This window comes from Oryzias melastigma, linkage group LG8 (genome assembly GCF_002922805.2).
Source record: "Oryzias melastigma strain HK-1 linkage group LG8, ASM292280v2, whole genome shotgun sequence".
Taxonomy (NCBI): Eukaryota; Metazoa; Chordata; class Actinopteri; order Beloniformes; family Adrianichthyidae; genus Oryzias; species Oryzias melastigma.
Window position 1 is genome coordinate 5,635,628 of NC_050519.1, and position 23,852 is coordinate 5,659,479.

General features: G+C 36.5%; 1 protein-coding gene across 1 annotated transcript; it reads right to left on the minus strand.

Moving 5' to 3' along the window:
- Positions 1-1,363: 1,363 nt before the first annotated feature.
- LOC112146702 (integrin beta-3) lies at positions 1,364-23,852 on the minus strand. Its single transcript, XM_024272669.2, has 15 exons — positions 23,430-23,852; positions 20,997-21,082; positions 20,553-20,757; positions 20,214-20,466; positions 19,978-20,140; positions 19,405-19,566; positions 18,336-18,431; positions 18,143-18,232; positions 17,924-18,058; positions 17,423-17,852; positions 10,259-10,481; positions 7,392-7,492; positions 5,917-6,033; positions 5,489-5,655; positions 1,364-1,882 (listed from the first exon to the last, which is right to left on the minus strand). Exons 1-15 carry the CDS (start codon positions 23,485-23,487, stop codon positions 1,817-1,819), a joined length of 2,352 nt encoding a protein of 783 aa, XP_024128437.1. The 5' UTR covers positions 23,488-23,852; the 3' UTR covers positions 1,364-1,816.

Below are 23,852 nucleotides of genomic sequence, written 5' to 3' on the forward strand. Positions count from 1 at the left end.
TAAAACTTTAAAACCGAAACTTTTTAACATAATTATGAACAAGACATATAGCATTACCTGCAGTAATTATAGTGTGAATGCTGTATGCTGGATTTGGCCCCCAAAGATGCTAGTGATGATAGCTGAAGATGCTGAAATTGATAGCTAAAAAAGCTAAAGTTGATAGCTGAAAATGCTGAAATCGATAGCTGAAATCATTGAAGGTAATAGTTGAAAACACTGAAAGTGATAGCTGAAATCACTGAAGCTAATAGCTGTGATTACTGAAGCAGATAGGTGAAAAGGGGGAAGCTGATAACTTAAATCATTGAAGCTAACAGCTGAAATCACTGAAGCTAATCACTGAAAACACCGAAGCTGATAGCTGAAATCACTGAAGCTAATAGCTGAAAATACTGAAGCAGATAGCTGAAAAGGGGGAAGCTGATAACTTAAATCATTGAAGCTAACAGCTGAAATCACTGAAGCTAATCACTGAAGCTAATCACTGATAACACCGAAGCTGATAGCTGAAATCACTGAAGCTAATAGCTGAAAATGTTGACGCTGATAGCTGAAATCACCAAAGCCAATAGCTGAAAATGTTAAAGCTGTAGCTGAAATCATTGAAGCTAATAGCTGAGAACACTGAAGCTGATAGCTGAAAATGTTGAAGCTGATAGGGAGCTAAAACATTAGCTAAATGCCAAATTAGCCTAAAAAAAATTTAGATTAGCCAAGACAGCTAGTGTTCAGCTGAAATATTAGCTAAACTCCAAAATAGCCTAAAAAACCTTAATAAACGCCAAAATAGTCCAAAAAGCTAGCATAATACTAATTTTTGTAACTTTGAAATTTAACTTTTTAACATTATTATGAATAATAAATCAACTTAAACCTTAAATAACTTTCAATATTTTATTCTCCATAAAAATAAATTTTGTCAGAATTATACAAGTTAGAAAAAAGTACAAGATAACATCGGCCATTAATAACAATAAAATAAAAGTATCTGGAGGGCCGGATTAAATTACCTGGAGGGCCGGATCCGGCCCCCGGGCCTTGACTTTGACACTTGTGATCTATAATATTTTTCAAATTAATTCAATCAAAAAAAATAAAACCTCCTTTACAAGAGTTGTGCAACCTCATCTACCACAGTCTCACACTCATGTCAGCAGTAGTTTAGGGAGAACAGAAAGTAAACTGTCTGAGCTCTACGATACAATTTTGACACTTAACATAAAAAAGAGCTAAAAATGTTTTTTCCAAGTTACCTCATAAAATGTAAAAAATATAATTTCTGTGAAAAACGGTGATTATAGGAAAAGTTCTTTAAGTATTTTCTCTGTTATTTAATATAGATCTCAATCATTTCCTGTGATTTGCATCAAAAAGTTTTTTTTTAATCTTTTTAACATGTCTTCCCCAAAAATGTATTAAGTAAAACAAAAAAACAAACTGACAAGACAGGAAATAAAGAGTGCAATAAAAGAATTTTGCAAAAACATTCGAACAATCACAGCAGTTGTAGAAAAACGATGCAAAATAAGCAGGACTTCTCCCAAATGTAAAGTGACAGTATGGACGCTCAACAGTGTACAGATCACAGAGAATGCAAACTTGGTTCAGGGCAGAACCGGAAAGCTTCAGTTCACCCAAAATTTCTGACACTTGTTTCACAAGTTTTATTTGCTTTTGCAATATGTTGCAGTAGATAAGTAGTTGTCAGTGGCTGTAGCTGGTTTCCTGCAGCTTCCTGCCATCCATTCTGTGTTGGAGCTTTTTCTTTATCCATCTCGACGAACCCTGAGTTTATTCTTACTGCGTTTAGTCATCAGTTGCCTTGATATGCGACGTTGGTGAAGGTAGATGTAGCTCCTTTGTATAAAGGATTATTAGCCTGTGGAGGTAAATAAAAAAAGAGTTGAACTCACTGAAACCACATTTGAACTAGATATACAGCCCTACCTGTGATAATGTTAGTGTGAATGCTGCAAGCTGAATTTGGCTGCTGAAGATGCTAGTGATAATAGCTGAAGTTTCTGAAATTGATAGCTAAAAACGCTGAAGCAGATAGCTGAAATAACTGAAGTTAATAGCTGAAATTGTTGAAGCTAATAGCTAAAAACGCAGAGGCTGATAGCTGAAAAAGCTGAAGTTGAAAGCTGAAATAATTTAAGCTAACAGCTGAAAATGCTAAAGCTGATGGCTGAAATCATTGAAGCTAATTGCTGAAAAAGTTAAAACTGATAACTGACAAAAGCCGAAGTTGATAGCTGAAATCGTTAAAGCTAAAAGCTTAAAAGGCTGAACCTGATAGCTGAAAAAGCTGAAGTTGATAGCTAAAATCATTAAAGCTAAAAGCTTAAAACGCTGAACCTGATAGCTGAAAAAGCTGAAGATGATAGCTGAAATCGTTGAAGCTAAAAGCTTAAAACGCTGAACCTGATAGCTGAAAATGCTGAAGATGATAGCTGAAATCGTTGAAGCTAAGAGCTTAAAACGCTGAACCTGATAGCTGAAAAAGCTGAAGTTGATAGCTAAAATCGTTAAAGCTAATAGCTAAAAATACTGAAGCTAATAGCTTAAAGAGCTGAAGATGATAGCTGAAATCGTTGAAGCTAATAGCTAAAAACGCAGAGGCTGATAGCTGAAAAAGCTGAAGTTGAAAGCTGAACTCATGGAAGCTAACAGCTGAAAATGCTGAAGCTGATGACTGAAAAAGCCGAAGTTGATAGCTGAAATCGTTAAAGGTAATAGCTTAAAACACTGAACCTGATAGCTGAAAAAGCTAAAGTTGATAGCTGAATTGTTAAAGCTAATATCTTAAAACACTGAACCTGATAGCGGAAAAAGCTGAAGTTGATAGCAAAAATCATTAAAGCTAATAGCTAAAAAGGCTGAAGCTGATAGCTAAAAGAGCTGAAGATGATAGCTGAAATCGTTGAAGCTAATAGCTGAAAACGCTGAACCTGATAGCGGAAAAAGCTGAACTCATGGAAGCTAACAGCTGAAAATGCTTAAGCTGATGGCTAAAAAAGCGGAAGTTGATAGCTAAAATTGTTGAAGCTAATAGCTTAAAACACTGAACCTGATAGCGGAAAAAGCTGAAGTTGATAGCAAAAATCATTAAAGCTAATAGCTAAAAAGGCTGAAGCTGATAGCTAAAAGAGCTGAAGATGATAGCTGAAATCGTTGAAGCTAATAGCTGAAAACGCAGAGGCTGATAGCTGAAAAAGCTGAAGTTGAAAGCTGAACTCATGGAAGCTAACAGCTGAAAATGCTTAAGCTGATGGCTGAAAAAGCGGAAGTTGATAGCTAAAATTGTTGAAGCTAATAGCAGAAAAAAGCTGAAGTTGATAGCTGAAATCCTTAAAGCTAATAGCTTAAAACACTGAACCTGATTGCTGAAAAAGCTGAAGTTGATAGCCAAAATCGATGAAGCTAAAAGCTTAAAACCTTGAATTTGATAGCTGAAAAAGCTGAAGTTGATAGCCGAAATCGGTGAAGCTAATAGCCAGCTAAAACATTAGCTAAATGCCAAATTAGCCTAATTATAAAAATACTAATTTAGCCAAAACATCTAGCATGTAGCTGGACTATTAGCTAAACTCCAAAATAGCCTAAAAAACCTAAGTAAATGCCAAAATAGTCCAAAATGCTAGAATTATGACAATATAACGGCTGAAACACCAAAATAGCTTAAATACCCCAGTAGATGCCAAACCAGCCAAAACAGCTATGACATAAGCAGCTAAAATATTAGATGAATCCCCAAATAGTTTAAATAACCCTTTGTAACTGGAGGCTCCAGTAGGTGTCGCTGTTCCCACAGCACAGAGTATAAAAGGAAGTTGATGTGTGGTTGCTAGATGCTAGCTTCCTGTTGTGGGGCGGGGCGGCTGACGAAGCTGCATCAGCTGATGCGAGTCGGAGTTTGCAACATTACGGCAGCAGTAGATCCGGACTGACCGAGGGGTTTTAAAGACTGGGCGTGTGGTTTTGCGACGCACCAGTGTCGGAGTACTGTGCCCTGCTGTCCTGTTATTAAGTTTCTGGTTTTGTGTTTTTGTTTGTCCGCTCCACACGAGGCTCTCAGCGTGGTTGATGAATCAGGTGTGTTAGCGGACTAATTTTCTCAAAGGTTTTTTCGACCGCAATGCATTGTGCTTTATATTTGGTAGTGAGCATTGCTGCATGCTAGTTTTTTTACTTGGTATAACATTGTGATTAATCCCAACACAAAAGTGCGATTAATCTTTTTTTTTGCAATCAATTGACAGGAGTTATTAAAAATAAATGTACTAAATGTAAAGTTTCGTGGGTGATTTCAAATTGTGATTATTTGCAGATAATAAGTGGTCGGCAAATACTAAGAATAAGAAAAATAATAGTGATTAATCGCAATTAATTAGTTCCAGGTTTGCGATTAATTTTTTTTATCAATTCCTGGCCCTAATTCAAACACGTTTTTTCCGCAAATTTTTTTTCGACCGAATGCATTGTGCTTTATATTTGGTAGAGTAGTGAACATCGCTGCATGCTAGTTTTTTTACTTGGTATAACATTGTTATTAATCCCAACACAAAAGTGCGATTAATCAGGTTTTTTTTGTAATCGATTGACAGGAGTTATTAAAAACAAATGTTCTAAATGTAAAGTTTCATGTGTGATTTCATATTGTGATTATTCATAGATAATAAGTGGACGGCAAATACTGAGACTAAAAAAATAATAGCGATTAATCGCAATTAACTTGTTCCAGGTTTGCGATTAATTCATTAATTTTTTTTAATCAATTCCCAACCCTAATTTAAACAAGTTTTTTTCGCAAAAATTGTTCGACCGCGATGCATTGTGGTCTAGATTTGGTAGTGTAGTGAGCATCACTGCATGCTAGTATTTTTACTTGGTATAACATTGTGATTAATCCAAGCACTAAAGTGCGATTAATCTGATTTTTTCATAATCAATTCACAGCAGTAATTAAAAATAAATGTTCTAAATGTAAAGTTTCGTTTGTGATTTCAAATTGTGATTATTGATAGATAATAAGTGGTCAGCAATTACTGAGAATAAGAAAAATAATAGTGATTAATCGCAATTAATTAGTTTCAGGTTTGCGATTAATTTTTTTTAATGAATTCCCGACCCTAATTTAAACACGTTTTTTTTCTCAAAGATTTTTTCAACCGCAATGCATTATGGTTTATATTTGCTAGTGTAGTGAGCATTGATCCATGCTAGTTTTTCGCAAAGACTTCTGGGAAATTTCTAGGGGAATCAATTTTGGAACTGTAGATTCAGACAGCAAAACAAAATGGCAAACGAACTATTTTCTATACTATATAGTGAAGTAATTCGGACATAGCCACTATTTTCCATAACTCTCCGTTTGGAGGGCTAAATGTAGGGGTAGGGAGAAACGGTTGGGGAAGAATTTGGATCCGGACGAAGTGTTGTAGGAGCTGAATTGGCTCATAGCATTTTAACCGTCATTTCTTACCGTATCCCATCTTGCTTTGGTTCTCTCCTCCTCAAATTTGGCAAACTCTCTGCGGTCGTGGATGGTGATGAGCAGTTTCCAGATGAGCAAACCGACCAGGCCCAGCAGGAGAATGGCTCCAGCCACCGCCAAGAGCACCACTAAGATGTCAGGACCCTCAGGGCACTCTGAGAGAACGCAGGGAAACAGGAGTAGAGAAAAAGAAACGGCCACACGACACTTTCAGAGCTTCTTCTATGATCATCATTACTCTGAGTCTGATGTAGAGCTGGTTAACAATCTCATGGTGTGCTCAGCTAATGACTACTAAATGCTCGAGTTGTTCCATGATTCTGTGACCCGTCAGTCACAGTCTGAAACAGCCTTTACAACCACACACTATCTGAAGCACTTAGGTTATGATTTAATATAAAAAATAAGAAGAGTACCTGGTTCTTTCACCACAGCCAGGACAGATTTCCCGCTAAGGTCTTCATAATACTGGAAGTGCACGATGCAGTCGTTCTCGTCTTTGTAGGAGCAGTTCACGGCATTATCACGCAGAACTGTGACAAAAAGAGAACACGATGTTCATCAGTTACAGGGCGCTCTGCCTTTTTCAAACACAGAACAATCCAATCGTCATTTGATTTATTTTAGAAGTGGTCTTTTATTTTAAATATGCTGTTTTTTGACAAAAAAAACCCCAAAAAACTGTAATTTTCTAGGACATAGTTTCTGCTGAGTGACACGAGTTCATCAGAAATTTGACTCTGAGTTGTTGGTGTGACAACTGGCGAAGAGTAAGCCTTCCCTCTTTTCCCATCATCCCCTGTTTATATTTACACTTTTTCCCACTAGCTTACAGCCCCTCAGATTCCCAACATAATATTATCGGTGCAACATAAAAATTGAGCCATTCAGTGATGACGCAGATGCAGCTCGGATGAGGAAAACAAAGACGTACACGGATCTACTCGTCTGCAAGTGGATGTACGGAGAGAAAATAAACTCACCTCGATTTGTGCGCAACTTTAGATTTGTAACTCATACAATACATTTTGTGCACAAGTACAAAAATAAAGAAGTTTAAAAAAGTACAAAATACAATTTACACATGCACAAATAAAAATTCTAGTTGTGATTTTAATTTGTGCATGTGTAAATTGTATTTTGTATTTTTATGAATTTCATAATTCTGTTACTTAAGCATAAAATGTGTATGAGTTAGAATTAAAGAATTAGGCATGAACTAATGCAAAGTTATGTCAAAGGTTACACACAAATAAAGAATTATGCTCAAATCCAAAATTACGTACACATTTAAGGATTACGCACACACAAATCTAAAATTACACACAGATCCAAAGTTACGCATACACAAATTCGAAGTTACGCACAAATATTAAAATTACGCAGGCACAAAACCAAAATTTCACACAAATCCAAAGAGCACAAATCTGAATTACACACAAATACAGAATACGCACGAACAAATAAAAATTACGCATGCACAAATCCAAAGTTACACACGCACAAATTAAGAATTCCGCACACACAAATCCAAAATACACACAAATCAAGAAATACACACTCATAAATCCAAAGTTATGCACAAATCCAACATACGCACAAATCAAGAATTACACACGCACAAACTGGCATGAGTCTGTTTTCTCTCCATATAAATGCGTCAGAATTGAGCAGACCAGTGAGTTTGTGATCGACAAATGTAGATTTGACTTATTTTTTTCCAGCTGCGTTTATTTCTCTGCTCCTGATTCACCACGATTTGAATAAAGAAATACTTAGAAGCGTAGTTTTAATCTTAATTATATCCTCCACTGTGAGAAGAACACATGAATAAAAACACAATGTTGGCATTTAATACGAGACAGGACATAAAAGATGAAGGAGTTCTCACCAAGTTCATCCACAACTCTTATCTCATTCTTGCAGATTCTGTCACAGCTGTCATCTGTGGTGTACTGTCCTCTTTCAAAATGCTGACACTCAACACACGCCCTGTAAGGAAGGAGACAAATGATTCTGTCATGTCAGCTGGAGGCTCACAGGAATTCTTGTAAAGCTCCACATGTTTCATCTTTTGGTTGAAATAATAATCTCACTACAGGAATCAAAACTCCATTAGGAAAAGACTCCAAACAAATTTCTGATTGAAATGGTTCACTGAAGGAAGTGCTAACTCTATAACCCAGCAGTAGATTTAAACACAGCTGTGGCCCACATGAGTTCAGGATTTATATTAACTTTATACAAAAATAGATTTCTTTCAACCTTTCCATAGCAGCAGACAGGCATTTTTGAGAATTTAGAAACAGCCAAACGTCTGTACGAGGAATTATAGTTTTTTTGTTTTCCAAATTAATAACTTCTTTATTAAAACTCTACAGGGTCAGATCAGGATCAGTTTAAAGTGAATGAAAAAAAAACAGATTGAAAACTTGAAAAATAGACATTGTGACTGAAAAAAAAATGGGAACATTTGAAAAAATGTGAAAAAAAACAGAAAACTTGAAATAAAACATGAAAAACAGAAAACAAGGCAAAAAGAATTTTTTTTGAAAATTTGAAAGAAAAATAAAAAACTTGAAATAAATCTAAAACATTTTAAAAAATGAAAATGTGATAAACATTTTTGTTTAAATTAAAAAGAAAAAAACTCAAAACTTGAAATCAATCTTTAATATTAACAAAAAAAAAAAACTGAAAACTTGAATTAAAAAAAAAACTATAAATGTAAAAATCACCAATCAAAAATACTTTATCCAGGAGTAAAAGCTGCAGTCAAAATTTCAGTCCTCAGTTTACAGTTTCAATTCTGATTTTCGAGTTTTCGCTGCTGAGATTAGCCTCATTTACATGGGGGCGGGGCTTTGAGCTGATTTGACCCCATATAACCCTTTGAATGGCTTCGATTCTTAGATACAAGTTGAGAAAAACATCTATTCTCAAAAGAGGAATTTTACAATCTGTCTCTTTCAAAATTTAAAATTGCAAAACCTATTTGCAAAATTGTTCATTCACACTAAAGTGATTCTCCTGCTCCTTTCCGTATGTCTTTAGGGTAATAAAAACTCATAAATATGTTAAGGGATTTCAATATTCTTAGTAACAAAACCTTCATCTTGTTCAGGACATTTCTGCTTGTATTTTTGGTATTCATAAACTTTATAGTTTTTGAAATATTGAGCATAATATGTCCCAAAAGGAATAAATGAGAAAACTCAAAATTAAAAAAATTCAAGTAGATTAGCAACAAACCTTTAAATATAACCATAGGTTATGTTTTAATCTTTTATAGTAATTTTTAAAAAATTTGGAGTTTACTTAATATTTTAGCAACATGCTAACATTTTTGGCTAATTAGTTATCTACTTCGGTTTTTAGGATAATTTAGAGTTTAGCTTCTATTTTAGCAAGATTATAATTTTTTTACTAATTTAGTTTACCAAAGAATTTTAGGCTATTTTGGAGTTTAGTTAGTATTTAAGCAATGTGTTAGCTTTTTGGCTAATTTGGCATCTACTGGGGTTTTTTATGCTAATTTGGAGTTTAGCTAATATTTTATCAACATGCTAACGTTTTTGGTTAACTAGTTATCTACTGAGGTTTTTATAGGTTAATTTAGAATTTAGCTTCTATTTTAGCAACAGGCTAACGTTTTTGACTAATTTAGTTTACTGAGGAATCTAGGCTATTTTGGAGTTTAGTTAGTATTTAAGCAACAAGCTAAGTTTTTTGGCTAATTTTGCATCGACTGATATTTTCTTAAGCTAATTCGAAGTTTAGCTAATATTTTAGCAACATGCTAAAGTTTTTGACTAATTTGGTTTAGTGTGAAATCTTAAGCTACTATGAAGTTTAGCTAGTATTTAAGCAATGTGCTAGCTTTTTTTTGGTGCTAATTTGGCATCTAGTGATGTTTTTATGCTAATTCGGAGATTAGCTAATATTTTAGGAACATGCAAACATTTTTTTCATCTGAGGTTTTTATAGGTTAATTTAGAGTTTAGCTTCTATTTTAGCAACAGGCTAACGATTTTGACTAATTTAGTTTACTGCGGAATTTAGGCTATTTTGGAGTTTAGCTAGTATCAACGAGCTAGCTTCTTTTTTTGGCTAATTTTGCATCTACTAAGGTATTTCATGCTTATTTTGAAAAAAAAAATGGCATGTATTAGGGATTTTTAAGCAATTTTACTAGAATTTTTTCAAATTTCAGCGCTCTTTCATAGTTCTTTCGCAAAATTTCCAGTCAGCTAGTATTTAATCAACAAGCTAGTTTTTTTTGGGCTAATTTGGCATCTACTACAGTTTTTTGGGGGCCTAAAAATTAACTAGTTCATAGGAAATTATGTAGGCTACATTTTGACATTATAAAAAGGTTGTTAATCTTTTTTTCTTTCAAATACACATCCAGGGTGCACTTGTTTTAAAAAACATTCTTTCTTTCAAAGCCATCCAAAAATTTTACATTTAATTTTTGTTACATGTTCTGCAATTATGTATTTTATATTTATTTTTTTATTTAGTGATTGTCTTGTCATTGTACTTTTATTGTTTATCATTTTTGATATTTTTAATGTTGTCTTTATTAAATGTTTTAAGCATTTTAGGTTTTTAACATCTGTCCAGAGACAACAGATTGAAATAGCTGCTGATGTAATTCTGAAAAATTTAAATATAATATTTAGATCTAAAATAAAAATAAACCATCTGTTTGAATATAAATGTGAATTTGGGGTGAAAATGATCCATAAAACTCACTTTTTAATGGTACAGGAGTCCGGACAGGTGGGGCATTTTTCACAGGTGGCTCCGTACGCCCCGGGCTGGGTGCACTGACAGACCCCGCACTCGCAGTATCCCAGTCTGCTGCACAGCAGCCCGGCGCTGGACAGGCAGGTGTCTGTGCGGGTGGTGCAGTTGCAGTTTTCTCCTTTCCAGCCGGCGTCACACTGGCAAATGCCACAGTCACACTTTCCGTTCCCTAAGAGAAAACAGTCATCATGGATAAGTTGTTTCAAACAAAATATTTAAATCTCGACGTAGTTTCTGCAGAGTGGCAGTAGTTCATTAGAAATTCACCTCTGAATTGTGGGCAGATTGTTAGCACGGGGCAACCCCGCCCCCCTTCCCATTACGGAACAGATCAGAGAGCTTGTGGTCCGCCCAGCATACTTTCTATGTCACATTAAACTCTTTTTTCAAACTTTTTTTTTTTTTATGTCTGCTCCTGATGACCAACAATTTGAATAAAAAAGTACTAAGAAATGCAAATTTGAGCTTCAACATATGTCCTCTATTGTCAGAAAAATGCAAAAAAAGACCAAAAACGGAATTTTTATCAGAGTAAGTCTTAAAAAAAAAAAATGTTTTTTTGGGAAAAATTCAAAACAATTATTATAAATCCTTTAAAATGTACCAAAATCTTCTTGTTTTGCTGCGACTCGGGTTTAGATTTGTAACCATTTTTATCCAAAGAACATCTTACCGACAACTTCCTGCAGCCCATATTGTTATACTCCCACCTCTTTTTAGACTTTCATGATATGATTTCACAAATAACACGTGTGGCCAAAAAAATAATTTCCTTTTTTTCTTCTAAATTCTCTAATTTATTTTCGTTTAACTACCCTAATGAGACTTTATTACCCTTCTATCTCATAATGGATAAGATTGCAGCTAAAAAAGCTTTAAAACAGGATTTTTGTTGTCTTTTCAAGATTTTACTACAGTTTGGAACAAATAAATATTTGAAGTACAGTTAAAAAAACTCAAACTGAAGTTTGGATCGAGCAACTCAAATATTTTCTTTTTTTTTTTTTTACCGTCAGCCAAACGGAACCACAGAAGCCAATGAGTTTTGCAAAAAATGATTAATCATTTTAAGAGTGTTTGTGCGTGTGGGTGTTTGTGATTTAAGCACATTAGTTAATTATTAGTATTTGCACAAGTATTTAATTCTCCAGTTTTGTTTATCCTAGAAACATTTTTTTTTACTCGGAAGAAAACACATTAATCTAAACGATTGATTATGTTTTTAGATTTGATATTTTTATTGACAAGATGCCTCTTCTATTCTTATCTTATCTGAAATCTCTTCTTTAATCAAATGATCATTTCAGCCTTTAAAAAAACATGGGCGGTGAAATGCTTTTCCTTGTCGTCTCCTAGAAGCAAAACAATTCTAGGAAGCAGGTCGTGTTTTCTTGTGAAAGTACGAGGAGGTTCTTGGTTGATGACGAAAGGCAGACAGACGTGCACGAGCACATCTTTAGGAGCTGCTGAAGCGCAGATGACCTCAGATCTTTTAAGAGGGTTTCAGTGGGGCAAGAATTTCCTGAGAGGAAAAAAAAAAATGTCCTTATGGATTTACTGACAGGAGCATGGCTGGTCAGAACTACCTAAAACGAGCACAAAGACTCTGCAGGAAATAGGATTTTGTGACTAAGACACAACTTGAGTCACAGCCTGAACTGGATCAAAGTGAGAAAAAAGGAAAAGAAGGAAGTGATGTCAGGAAATATTAACCAAAAACAGAAAAACAAACATTAAATGTAGGGAAAAGCTGAGGTAACAATCCCCCAGTGTTCACTCTGTCAGAGTTTTAATCAGAGACAAACTTCACAAGGCTGCTGGATGAGTCATCGCGTCAATGCTTAACAGGGTTAGTTGTGTAGCTGCTGACTAATGTGTCATCCTCCCTGAAATTTTTAACAACTTAGACACACAAAAACAGCTTTGTCAGATCAACATTTGGTTTAAATGTTTGTTTTCTTCACTTAAGAGATTTAGAAAAAGTTTTTTTCTCCACGTCGTGCTGATTCCTAAAATAAAATCTCTTTATCACATGCTAGAGCTTAACAAAAGTTTGGCAGGCAAAAGATTAGAGGCAGCAGAGATAGTGGCTGCAAAGTCATGCAGCTGAAGGAAGAGGCGGGGGAAATGGCAAACAGCCAGCAGAGGAATGTCAACTTCCTGGCTCTCGCTTTCCTCGTATTTACGGGCCCTGGAGCTAGGCTTGCTGACTCCTGCTCCTCTGCCTAGGGTTAGTCCCTTGGCCCCTCAGCAATAGATGAAGTACATCCAGAGAGAACATTTGTGAGGAAAGGATCCAATTGTTGTGGGACTGAGGGACACTGAGACAGCACAATGGCTGCGTTGAGGTGTGTTTAGACAGCTCGCTTTTAGGGGAACATGGTGGCAAGATTATGGCATTCAACCTTAAAAACTGTCCCTTTTCGCATTAATATTTATTGATTAAAAGCTTTTTTGTGATACAAATGTTCTCATAAAAAGCTAAATTAACAAATTAAAGATTAATTAATGCTAGTGTGAATGCTTTTTGCTGAAAGTATTTGCATCAATTGCTGAAGGAATTTGCTGAAAATGCAAAAGCTATTTGAAAAATGTTTACATTTAATAAAAAAAACTGGAACTTTTGCGAAAGAACTATGACAGAGCGCTGAAATTGACCAAGATTTCTGAAAAATTTCTATTTTTTTTACCTTTTAAATTTTTTACAAGACATTTTTGCAAAATATTTAGTAATATGAGCCAAATTACCATAAAAAACTTCAGTGGATGCCAAATTAGCCGAAACAAAGCTAGCTCGTTGATTAATTACTAGCTAAACTTCAAAATAGCTTAAAATTTCTTTAATAAACTAAATTAGTCAAAAACGTTAGCCTGTTGGTAAAATAGAAGCTAACCTCTAAGTTAGCCCAAAAAAACCTGAGTAGAAAACAAATTAGCCAAAAACTTTTACATGTTGCAAAAATATTAGCTAAACTCCAAATTAGCATAAAAAACCTCAGTAGATGCCAAATTAGCCAAAAAAAAAGTTAGCACATTGCTTTAGCCAAACTTCAAAATAGCTTAAAATTCCTCAGTCAACTAAATTTGTCAAAAACGTTAGCATGTTGCTAAATTAGAAGCTAAAATCCAAGTTAGCCCTTAAAAACCAAAGTAGATAACAAATCAGCCCAAAACGTTAGCATGTTGTTAAAATATTAGTTAAACTGCAAATTAGCATAAAAAACCTCAGTAGATGCCAAATTAGCCAAAAAAAGCTAGCACTTTGCTTTAGCTAAATTTCAAAATAGCTTAAAATTCCTCAGTAAACTAAATTAGTCAAAAACGTTAGCATGTTGCTAAATTACAAGCTACACTCTTAAGTTAGCCCATAAAAACCGAAGTAGATAACAAATAAGCCCAAAACGTTAGCATGTTGTTAAAATATTAGCTAAACTCCAAATTAGCATATAAAATCTCAGTAGATGCCAAATTAGCCCCAAAAAGCTAGCACATTGCACTAGCTAAACTTAAAAATAGCTTAAAATTCCTCAGTAGACTAAATTAGTTAAAAACGTTAGCATGTTGCTAAAATAAAGGCTAAACTCTAAGTTACCCCATTAAAACGTGAGTAGATAACAAACTAGCCCAACATGTTAGCATGTTGCAAAAATATTAGCTAAACTCCAAATTAGCATAGAAAACCTCAGTAGATGTCAAATTAGCCAAAAAAAGCTAGCACATTGCACTAGCTAAACTTCAAAATAGCTTAAAATTACTCAGTAACCTAAATTAATCAAAAACGTTAGCATGTTGCTAAAATAGAAGCTACACTAAAATTAACCTATAAAAACCTCAGTAGGTAACAAATTACCAGTAGCCAAAAACGTTAGCATGTTGCTAAAATATTAGCTAAACTACACCTTTTTTGAAAATTACTATAACAATTTCAAAACATAGCTCATGAATATATTTAAAGGCTTGTTGCTAATCTATGTTATTTATACTATTAATTCAATAATTATTGCGTGAATGCTGTAAAAGCATTTACACAATAATTATTAATTGTTTCGGTAATATTTGTTTTACTATCTTCAGATTATGTAAGTTTTTTTGGTAATCTTAGTTAAAAAAAAAAAAGAAGTTAACACCACAAAGACAGAATTTAATTCACTTAAACTTTGACTACAATCACCTTTCGATCGGTTGTCTTTCAATTATGATTTTGTATTTTTTTATCATTTTTTTAGGACCTAGTTTCTGCAGAGCGGTAGGAGTTAATTAGAAATTCACCTATGAGTTTTGGGGGGACTGTTGGCATGGAGTAAGCCCGCCCTTGCTTCCCGACACTCTCTCTTTACACTATTGTATAATTATAATGTCAGTGCTTCCTATGATGAAAGACAGCTTCAGAAATGCCACGTCTGTCTAGACATGTTTATGTGTTAACACAAAACTGAAGTGAAATATTTAAGCTTCTATCAATATTTAATTGATAGAAAACATGTCATTATTTTACATAAATCAGACCACATCCCGTAGACTGGCGAGGCACCTCCCTGTCCGGCTTTGCCTCGTCCGTCTTTACAGTCAACACACCTAAAATGTTGCTACATCACATTTCCCAATGACCTATTAAAGCTTTATCTGGGAGGTTGAGAAACTGGACTTCTGATGCTTCCTGCAGACTTCTGTGAGCAATCGGCTCCAGTGTCTGACCACGGACAGACACCTTGTATTGTTCACTTGACTTTTAGTTTTAGCTCAAAAACAAATTTATTGACTTAAAAGAGTGACTTAAAACCTAAAAAGTCAAAAACTGGGTCTAAAACAGTTTCAAATAAGTACTATAAAAACTATGTAAACCATCTGAAGTGTTTACAGACTCAGCGTGACGAGAGACAGCCGGATGAGATGAAGCAACACAGAAAGAACCACAGCTGCATCTTTCCTCACTCACCAAAATTATGATGAGCATTTTATTGCGTTATCTTGATTATATTTAATTTTGTTTGGGTTTTTCTGCCATATCAGCTAAGATAACAACCAAGTTGTTATGGGTTGGATGAGTGCTTTAGCCTCGGGTGTGTTCATTAACTTTAGTTGCAAAATAGAGACATAAGAATCATTTATCCACAAATTAAGCCTTTTTTTTTAAATTGTACCAATATTTTAAGGCCAGTTTTCTATATAGAAGAGTGAAAATTATGGAGGATTATTTACATTAACTATCAATAAATAAATATTCAACTATTGTCAAATTTTTTCCACTACGGTCATCTTTTAATCTGTTTTAAAAGCGTTCCCAGTGTCATTACGATTATGTCATTTTTAGCCTAAATTTAATAGATAAACTTGTTTTTAGGACATAGTTTCTGCAGAGTGGCAGTAGTTCATTAGAAATTTGACTCTGAGTTGTGGGTGGGACTATTAGGCTGGAGCAACCCCGCCCCCTTTCCTTTCCTTGTTGCTATGAGCTTAGTAGAGCACATGTGTTAAAGTCAAGGCCCGGGGGCCGGATCCGGCCCTCCAGATTATCATTTCTAACTGTAATTTTGACAAAATATATTTTTATGGAGAGTAAGATATTGAAAGTTATTTAAGGTTTAAGTTGATTTATTCTGGAATAATTTTCCTGATTTTTCTTTATTCATATTTATAATAAAAAGTTACATTTTAAAAAAATTGGCATACTGCTAGCTTTTTGGACTATTTTTTCATTTACTAAAATTTTTAAGGCTGTTTTGGAGTTTAGCTAATGTTTTAGCTACAAGCTAGCTGTTTTGGCTAATTTAAGCTTTTCTTTTTGATTATTTTAGTCTGTTTTGGAGTTAGGCTAATATTTACCGTTTTACCGTAAAGACAGGATGTTCTACCTGCAGCCTCTGACAAACCACTCGACCTCTCCTTGAGGGCAGGATGTGCCGCTTATGCCTCTGCAAACCACTCGAAGAATTTAAAAAAGGCGACAGTCAGCAAAAAAGGCAGGAAGGAGCACCGCAATGGCGCAAAAAAAGAAATATAACCGACGGTTTCTGTTTGAGACACAGACGACTTCCCTTCAACACTTCGACAGAGGTGGATCTCTGACAGCTTTTCTCGAGCCTGTATCACCAGGATAAAAAAATAAGGGTAGAAAAATATGAAACAATAAAAAAGAAAACCCAAAAGGGAAGTTTATAGGTACTCCACATCTGCCCACAGGTGATAAAGGGGAAAAAATATTACGTTTGTATTTAGCCTTTTTTCCTAAATAAACAGGTTGACATACCCAAGACTATTTCTCTTTTCTTTCCATCTGACCTTTGACATAGGAGACACTTTCACTGACATCAGGTGAGCCCCAGATGCCCAGAAGCTAGACAGACAATAAAATAATACAAATACTGTACCTTCTCTTTTGTGTACAAGGAATACGTGTATCATATGAAAGGGATAGTCCTCTAGTTCCTGAAGACCCAGTGAGAGGGTCTGACAGGAAGGCCCGATTCATCTTTATCTTACATGTTCTCTATTCCGCAACAAATGGACACACTATAGTTGGTAGGCAGATCTACTGTGGATTTGTCCCATGTTCCTTGTAAAGTCCTAGCTGAGGGTTTCTAAGAGTAGTAATTAGTAAATCACATAAGGCCAATACACGAGTATTCTCACTCATGGATAAATATTAAATGAGCGGTTAACTCACGGGATTCTCACCCGTTAATAAATAAGAAAGAGAGGAGCCAAAACCTCAATACAGTCGGTCAGTTCCTGTGCAGGCGGCGGCTCAATAGGCCACAAAAAAGTGTATTTTTCTGACTTTGAGGATGGACTTTAATCCATAACAAACTGGATCATATGGCTCTTTTAACAATAAAAAGTTGCAGACACCTGGCTGACATATTTTCTACAAAATAAGCTCTTTTATTAAACTGCATTTTTCGCCTACTTTTAATTCAAGACAATTTGAATAAATAAAATACTCAGAAATGCAATTTATAGCTTGATTTACTTTGTAAATATTAAGAAAATGTCATGAAAATGTGTTAAAAACGCCAAAAGCGCAATTTCCTTGGAGTTGGTCTTTTAAGACAGCTTTCATGTCATGCTAAAAGGTTAACTTGAAAAGATTTAAAACTTGGACGTACTCACCAGAGCACAAGGCCCCTTTAAAGCGCGGGCAGTTGAAGTCGTCACATTCGCAGTATTTGCCCCACACCTGGCCAAAGTCATTTGGATGACAGGAGCACTGTCCGCACAAGCATTCTCCTCTCCCGCTGCAGACGCGACCGCTCGTCTTCGAGACGCAGTTATCGTCATCGGACAGCTTGTAGTCCTCCACCGAACACTCGCATCTCGGGCCCAGCCGGCCGTGGTGACACTGGCAGATACCGCACTCGTGGGTGCCGTTGCCGTTGCTGCAGAGCGGGCTGTTGACTTCTGCCTTCGCCTCGCAGTTGCAGCTGCAGGCGAAATCTACCGTGACCTCCAGAGAGTCTTTAAACCCCCGGGGTTTGATGGTGAAGGTGCGGCTTTTCTCCTTGGGGCATCCAATCAACTGAGCTGCCACGCTAAAAGACACCTGGGAAAGAAAATATCTTGAAATCAACGAGTGTGAACAGATCCAACACGCTGCCATCTCTGTGTACGTACAGTGTCTCCAATCTTTAGCTCTGAACAGGATTTCACTCCAGGAATGACTTCTCCTTTCAGGCAAGAGGCGTTGAAGGAGAGACTCAGCTCATCCGGTAATCCTAACAGCTCCAGCTCCACTTTAGACCGAATTTTCTGCTCAAAATTATTTCAGACATTATTATTCTGTCAAATGCAACAACTAAGATGTATATCCTACAAATGTAAAGATCCCCTTACAGCGTAGGCCTCTTCAATCAGCTGAATGACATTCCCAGAGTCATCGGACAGCATTCCCACAGTTGTGCCCGGAATGAGTTGGCTGTATTCCTGGGAAAAGGTCAGGATGACAAGTGATCGACCCAATTTTGTTCTTTCTTGCGGTACAGAAAAATTCTCACAGTCCCAAAAGCATGGAACTTTTTTTTTTTACCTTGTACAGTGGCACCACATAGTCAGTCACAGCAAAAACTAAGTTGATGTTGTTTTCAGATAGTTTCTCCATCAAGAGTCCTATGGAAGGATAGTCCTGGAAAGAGCAAGAGGCACGCACTTAAAAACTGCAATACTCATTTCCTTAATAGTCATAAGTATTTTTCTCATTAAAAAACTTAAGCTAAAAACTATGTTTCTGAGTATTTCTTTGTTCAAATTGTGGTTAATCAGGGGCAGACGAAAGAAGCCCATTTGAAAACGAGAGTCTTAGGCCACAAGTTCCCTGCTCTATTCTGATTCATTCTGTCATGAATCCGTCCCCTGTCTCCTCTTCTGGCCATCACTTGAGTACTAGCACTTCTTGGATACCCGCACTACACTTCCCATCAGCCACTGCTGTCACTCCCAGAAAACCTACGGCAGTCACTCCTTGCAGTATTTGGGCGAAGTCTTGTTTGTACCACTCTGCCTGCATCACTGAGCATTCCCATTCTCACCTGATCTTCTAGTTCATCTGACCCAGCTTCATCTTTGATTCTAATTGTTTGCCGCCTGCCCTGACCCTCACCTGGACCCTGACCACTCTGATTGTTCTCTGATGCCTTCATGCTCGTGTTTGACCTCTGCCTGCCTGACCTTCACTCAGGGTCTCCTGTCTATTCCAAATACACCTGCTGCACTATGATCCATTTGACACATCCACAAATAGATCCATTAATGATTTTGTTTTCTTCGTGTGAGTTGGCATCTGGCTCAAAGCTGTACAGCTAGATAGCTCTGATATTCCTCAACATTTTTGTTTCACAGATAATGTTAGGTTAGGGTGTGAGGGGCTGTAAGCTAGCAGGAGAGGGTGTAAACAAAGGGATGATGGGAAGTCAGGGCAGGCTAACTCCACACCAATGGTACCACCCACAACTCTAACTATGTCCCAGAAAATGACATTTTTCTCAAGTAAAAAACAACATAATCATAATGAAAATATCTTTGGGAAGACTTTTAAAATAGATAAAAAGATGACCGGAATGGGACTTTAAAGCGCATATGTTGTGAAATTTCTCCCGTACCAGCACGGTGGTTTTGTTGTAAAGGTCGTTCGTGTCCAGGTAACATTTTCCATCATTGGGCTGGACGATGCCGGCTATGCGTCCATCCAGAGCCGTGTGAGTTTTGGCATCAGTTGTGAAAACTAAAAGATGTGAAGCATCTGAGCGCCAACCGATCTTATCCTGATGACAACAAGAGTTTGTTATGGCATCAGAGAGCTTAAGGAACATGTTGAGCCTCGTTTCCACTGAGTAGTCCGGTCTGGAATGGTTTGGTCCAGGCCGGTATTTTGAGTGTTTAAACAGTTCCGAGCCTTACTTCTTGAGGGCCCTTATCCGTTGTAGGTTCATAAACAAATAGAACGGGACGATTGGGGCGGAGCCGCTGTAGCAGAAAGTGATGATGACATTAGAGAGCAACAGTATAGCTCTAAGCTAGTGTTTCCGGTTTTCTCTTCCTAGCCGCCCGCAATCTTCCTTCAAACGACATAAAACATTGAACACTCGCCAGAATTAACTGGACCGGACTAGTCCTTACCAGACCGGACTGTTTACTGGAAACGAGGCTTTTGTGACTCGGTGCCTCTGTTTTACCTTACAAACCACAGCCTGAACAATTGCATCAAACCCCCCCTCTGGAGAATCCCTGTTTCTGGACACCTCCTGCTTCTTCACTTCCTCTGTGAAGCGAGCCACCTGCTCAGTCAGCGACAGCACATGCTTGAAGCCAAACTGAGCTTTGCATTGCCGGTTAATTCTAAAAACAAATTAAGATGTCAGACTTCCTGCTTATCCTCCTCATATATATATATATATGTATATATACATACTTCATGCAAGGGTTTTCTATAGCTTCTTGGGGGTACATATACATGTACGGGGACGTGGTCTTGTCCACGAAGGCCCCAAATCCCATTCGCAGTTTACTCGTGGTCCGGGCCATGGTCTCTGCAAGCTTGCTGCCCAAAGTTTGCAGGTTGAACAAGTCGTCCTTCATGGAATACGAGAGATCCATCAAATAGTAGAGGTCGACGGGGTAATCCTCCACCTGCTTTATGCTCACAGTGAAAAACTTGGAGTCACCTAGAAGAGTAAACACAACAATTCCATCAATCGTTGAAGATTCCTACACTGATGTGACAATTGCACAAGACATATCCTAGAAGTACCTGGTCTCAGTGTCATGTGAATTTTCTGAGGCCTGATCTGAGTAACATCCTCGGTTGCCCCTGAGGCCCTGTCACTGAGGGGCGTGTCCTTTTGAATTGTTATGGTGCTGCTTGGAAACTCCACGGCCGCTGCATTGCACCCTTCATTCAGCAGATTCTGCTTCAGGTCGCACCGAGAGACGCTGGGCCGACCCTTCCCGAAGTCCTGAAACATTCACATAAATCCTGGTGACTGCTCACTAACGCACACAGGATAATAGATTTCAGATCCAACAGATGGAAGATTCTTTCTCTGGGAGCTACAATTTCAGGATTCCACAAGCAGAAAACCCCAAAGGACATCAGGAAAAATGCAGTTGAGAAAGTGAGTGTCTGTTCTAACTTGCTGCACTGAGCAATGAAGGAGCGAGGCAGAAAGGCAGTGTGGGTATTTGTGTTTGTTACCTCTTGAAAACACCAGGCGCAGCTTGGATGAACGGCCAGGCACTGTTTACAGGTCGTACTTCCTCTTGATGTACAAATATTAGAGCCTATAAATGATGACAAAAAATAAGATAAAATCGTTTTTTAATCATTTAGCTCTAAGTTAGATTTATTGTTGTTTGTGTCGTTAACTTGTGTGTGTCTGAACCAAGGGTTCCCCAAACTACGGCCCGTGGGCCGGATCAGGCCCGCCTCCCACTTTTGGCCCGGCCCTCAACACAAGAAATGGCAATTGAGACTTTTCATGTGCCCCTTCTGCAGTCTGTATGATGACGGGAGAGGACAGACTATTTATTGGTTTAATAAAGATTCACTTTTTCTTTATTTCTTTATTATTATTATTATTATTTTTCTGTAAGTTTTTTTGGATGTCCAAAGCTCTTCAGCTCTTTCAACTGTTTAGCTCATTTAGCGATTAAAATATTCCGCTCTTTTTATGCTTTTTGACTGTTTTGGCAGATACAAAGGATTGCTATTTTGGAGTTTAGCTAATATTTTAACCACATGCTAGCTGTTTTGGCTAATTTAGGATTTCTATTTTTTTATTTTTTAGGCTAATTTGGAGTTTTGCTAATATTTTAGCTTTATACCAGCTGTTTTGGCTTAATTACAAATTTTACCAGTTTTTTAGGGTATTTTGGAGTTTAGCTAGTATTTGAGCTACATGCTAGCTGTTTTGGGCAATTTCGATTTTTTTGTTTGACTAATTTGGCATTTAGAGAATATTTTACCTAGCTATCAGCTTCAGTGTTTTCAGCTATTAGCTTCAGCGTTTTTAGCTATCTATTTCAGCATCTTCAGCTATAAGCACTAGCATCTTCAGGTTTAGCTAATATTTTAACTGTTTTAGCTAATTTAGGATTTTTCTGTTTTTTAGGCTAATTTTGACTTTAGCTCATTTTTTAGCTACATTGCAGCTGTTTTGGCTAGTTTAGGATTTTTTTCATTTTTTAGGCTAATTTGGAATTTAGCTAATGTTTTAGCTTTATACTAGCTGTTCTGGCGAAATTACACATTTACCATTTTTTAGGGTATTTTTGAGTTTAGCTAACATTTCAGCTACATGCTAGCTGTTATGGGTGATTTAGAATTGTTTTCAGTTTTTTAAGCTAATTTAGCATTTCGCTAATATTTTAGCTTCAGCCATTTCAGCTATCCACTTCAGCGTTTTCAGCTATTAGCTTCAGTGTTTTTAGCAATCAATTTCAGTATCTTCAGCTATAAGCACTAGCATCTTCAGGTTTAGCTAATATTTTAACTGTTTTGGCTAATTTAGGATTTTTCTGTTTTTAAGGCTTATTTGGATTTTAGCTAATTTTTCAGCTACATGCTAACTGTTTTGGCTAGTTTAGGATTTTTTTCATTTTTTAGGCTAATTTGGAATTTAGCTAATATTTTAGCTTTATACTAGCTGTTCTGGCGAAATTACACATTTTACCAGTTTTTTGGGGTATTTTTGAGTTTAGCTAACATTTCAGCTACATGCTAGCTGTTATGGGTTATTTAGAATTTTTTCAATTTTTTAGACTAATTTGGCATTTCGCTCATATTTTAGCTTCAGCTATTTCAGCTATCTACTTCAGCGTTTTCAGCTATTAGCTTCAATGTTTTTAGCAATCAATTTCAGTATCCTCAGCTATCACCACTAGCATCTTTAGTGGCCAAATTCAGCTTACAGCATTCACACTAGCATTATCACAGATAATGCTAAATATCTAGTTTTTTAAATATTTTAGTATTGTTTTTTTTTTTCGATGAAGAAATGTGCCTGTGTGACTTTCTGGAAAACTGTAAATATTTATGTTTAGGCTGTGATTGTTACACTTTTTCTGTTAGTCTATAAACCGACCCCACATCAGAGAAAAAAAACAGTTATGTGGTCCTCACAAAAAGAAGTTTGGGGACCCCCGCATGGGCTAAACAATCATTTTAACATTTTCCTCTTTAAAAACAAGCATGAAAAATATTCTGGAAACTATGTTTACTTGATTGCATATTTTAAAGTCAAAAGTTTAAAGTTAATGAAAAATAACAATTTTATATTGATTAAACAGAAAAGCACACATTTTTTAACATAAAATAAATATATTTGTCTTAATATTACAGTTACACCCTATGAAATTAGACCAGCTGTTTCACTTCCTAAATGCCCATTTTCACTTCCTTATAAGGAAGTGAAGTTCCAGTGAAGCATCCCAACAACAGTTTGGATCAGTCATCTTGTTACAAATTCATTTCCCTTTAAGAACAATTAAGCGTCTGTTTTGGGCTTAAAATACGAACTGAATTTGGCGCATCCAAATGCGCCCTAGACATTAAAGCGCGCCAGTTTCCTCATCTGTTTAAAGTTTTAAAAGTTAAACATTTAGAAGAAGAAAAAAAAAAGAATCTTACCATTGATGACAGAAGCTGAAAAGAAGAGGAGAGCTATGTATTTTAATAAAGTAGTCATTGTTCCCGAGTGGAAAGTGGGGTGGATGCGTAAAATCTCCGTGCGCTGTGGTCCTCCCCGCTTCACACACTAACTAGTTTTTTCCTCTTCCTCCTATTTCTCCTTCTCCTTCTCTGTGGTCGATCCTGCGCTGCAGCAAAGTGTTGTCTCATTTGATGGGAAGGATAATTGTAACTTTCCTGACTTGTCCAGGCGCGTCTGGATGGTCTGGAGCGAGGTGGAGGCGATCGTAATGAGGAATTACGCAAAGGGTTAAGTTTTCAACATCTGCGAAGATGACGTAAGGAGAGCTTAGGGTCTCTGTTGTTGTGGGAACTCTTGTTCAGCTGTTACTTTAAGATTACAGTCATTTAATAAAATAAAAT

Excerpts from the sequence above, each read along its gene's own strand:
- LOC112146702 (XM_024272669.2), bottom strand. The coding sequence starts at position 23,487 with ATGACTACTTTATTAAAATACATAGCTCTCCTCTTCTTTTCAGCTTCT. Across the intron at positions 20,758-20,996 it reads GCGCCTGGTGTTTTCAAGAG|GACTTCGGGAAGGGTCGGCC; the intron begins GTAACAAACACA and ends TGAATGTTTCAG. Across the intron at positions 5,656-5,916 it reads GGCTGTGGTGAAAGAACCAG|AGTGCCCTGAGGGTCCTGAC; the intron begins GTACTCTTCTTA and ends GCGTTCTCTCAG.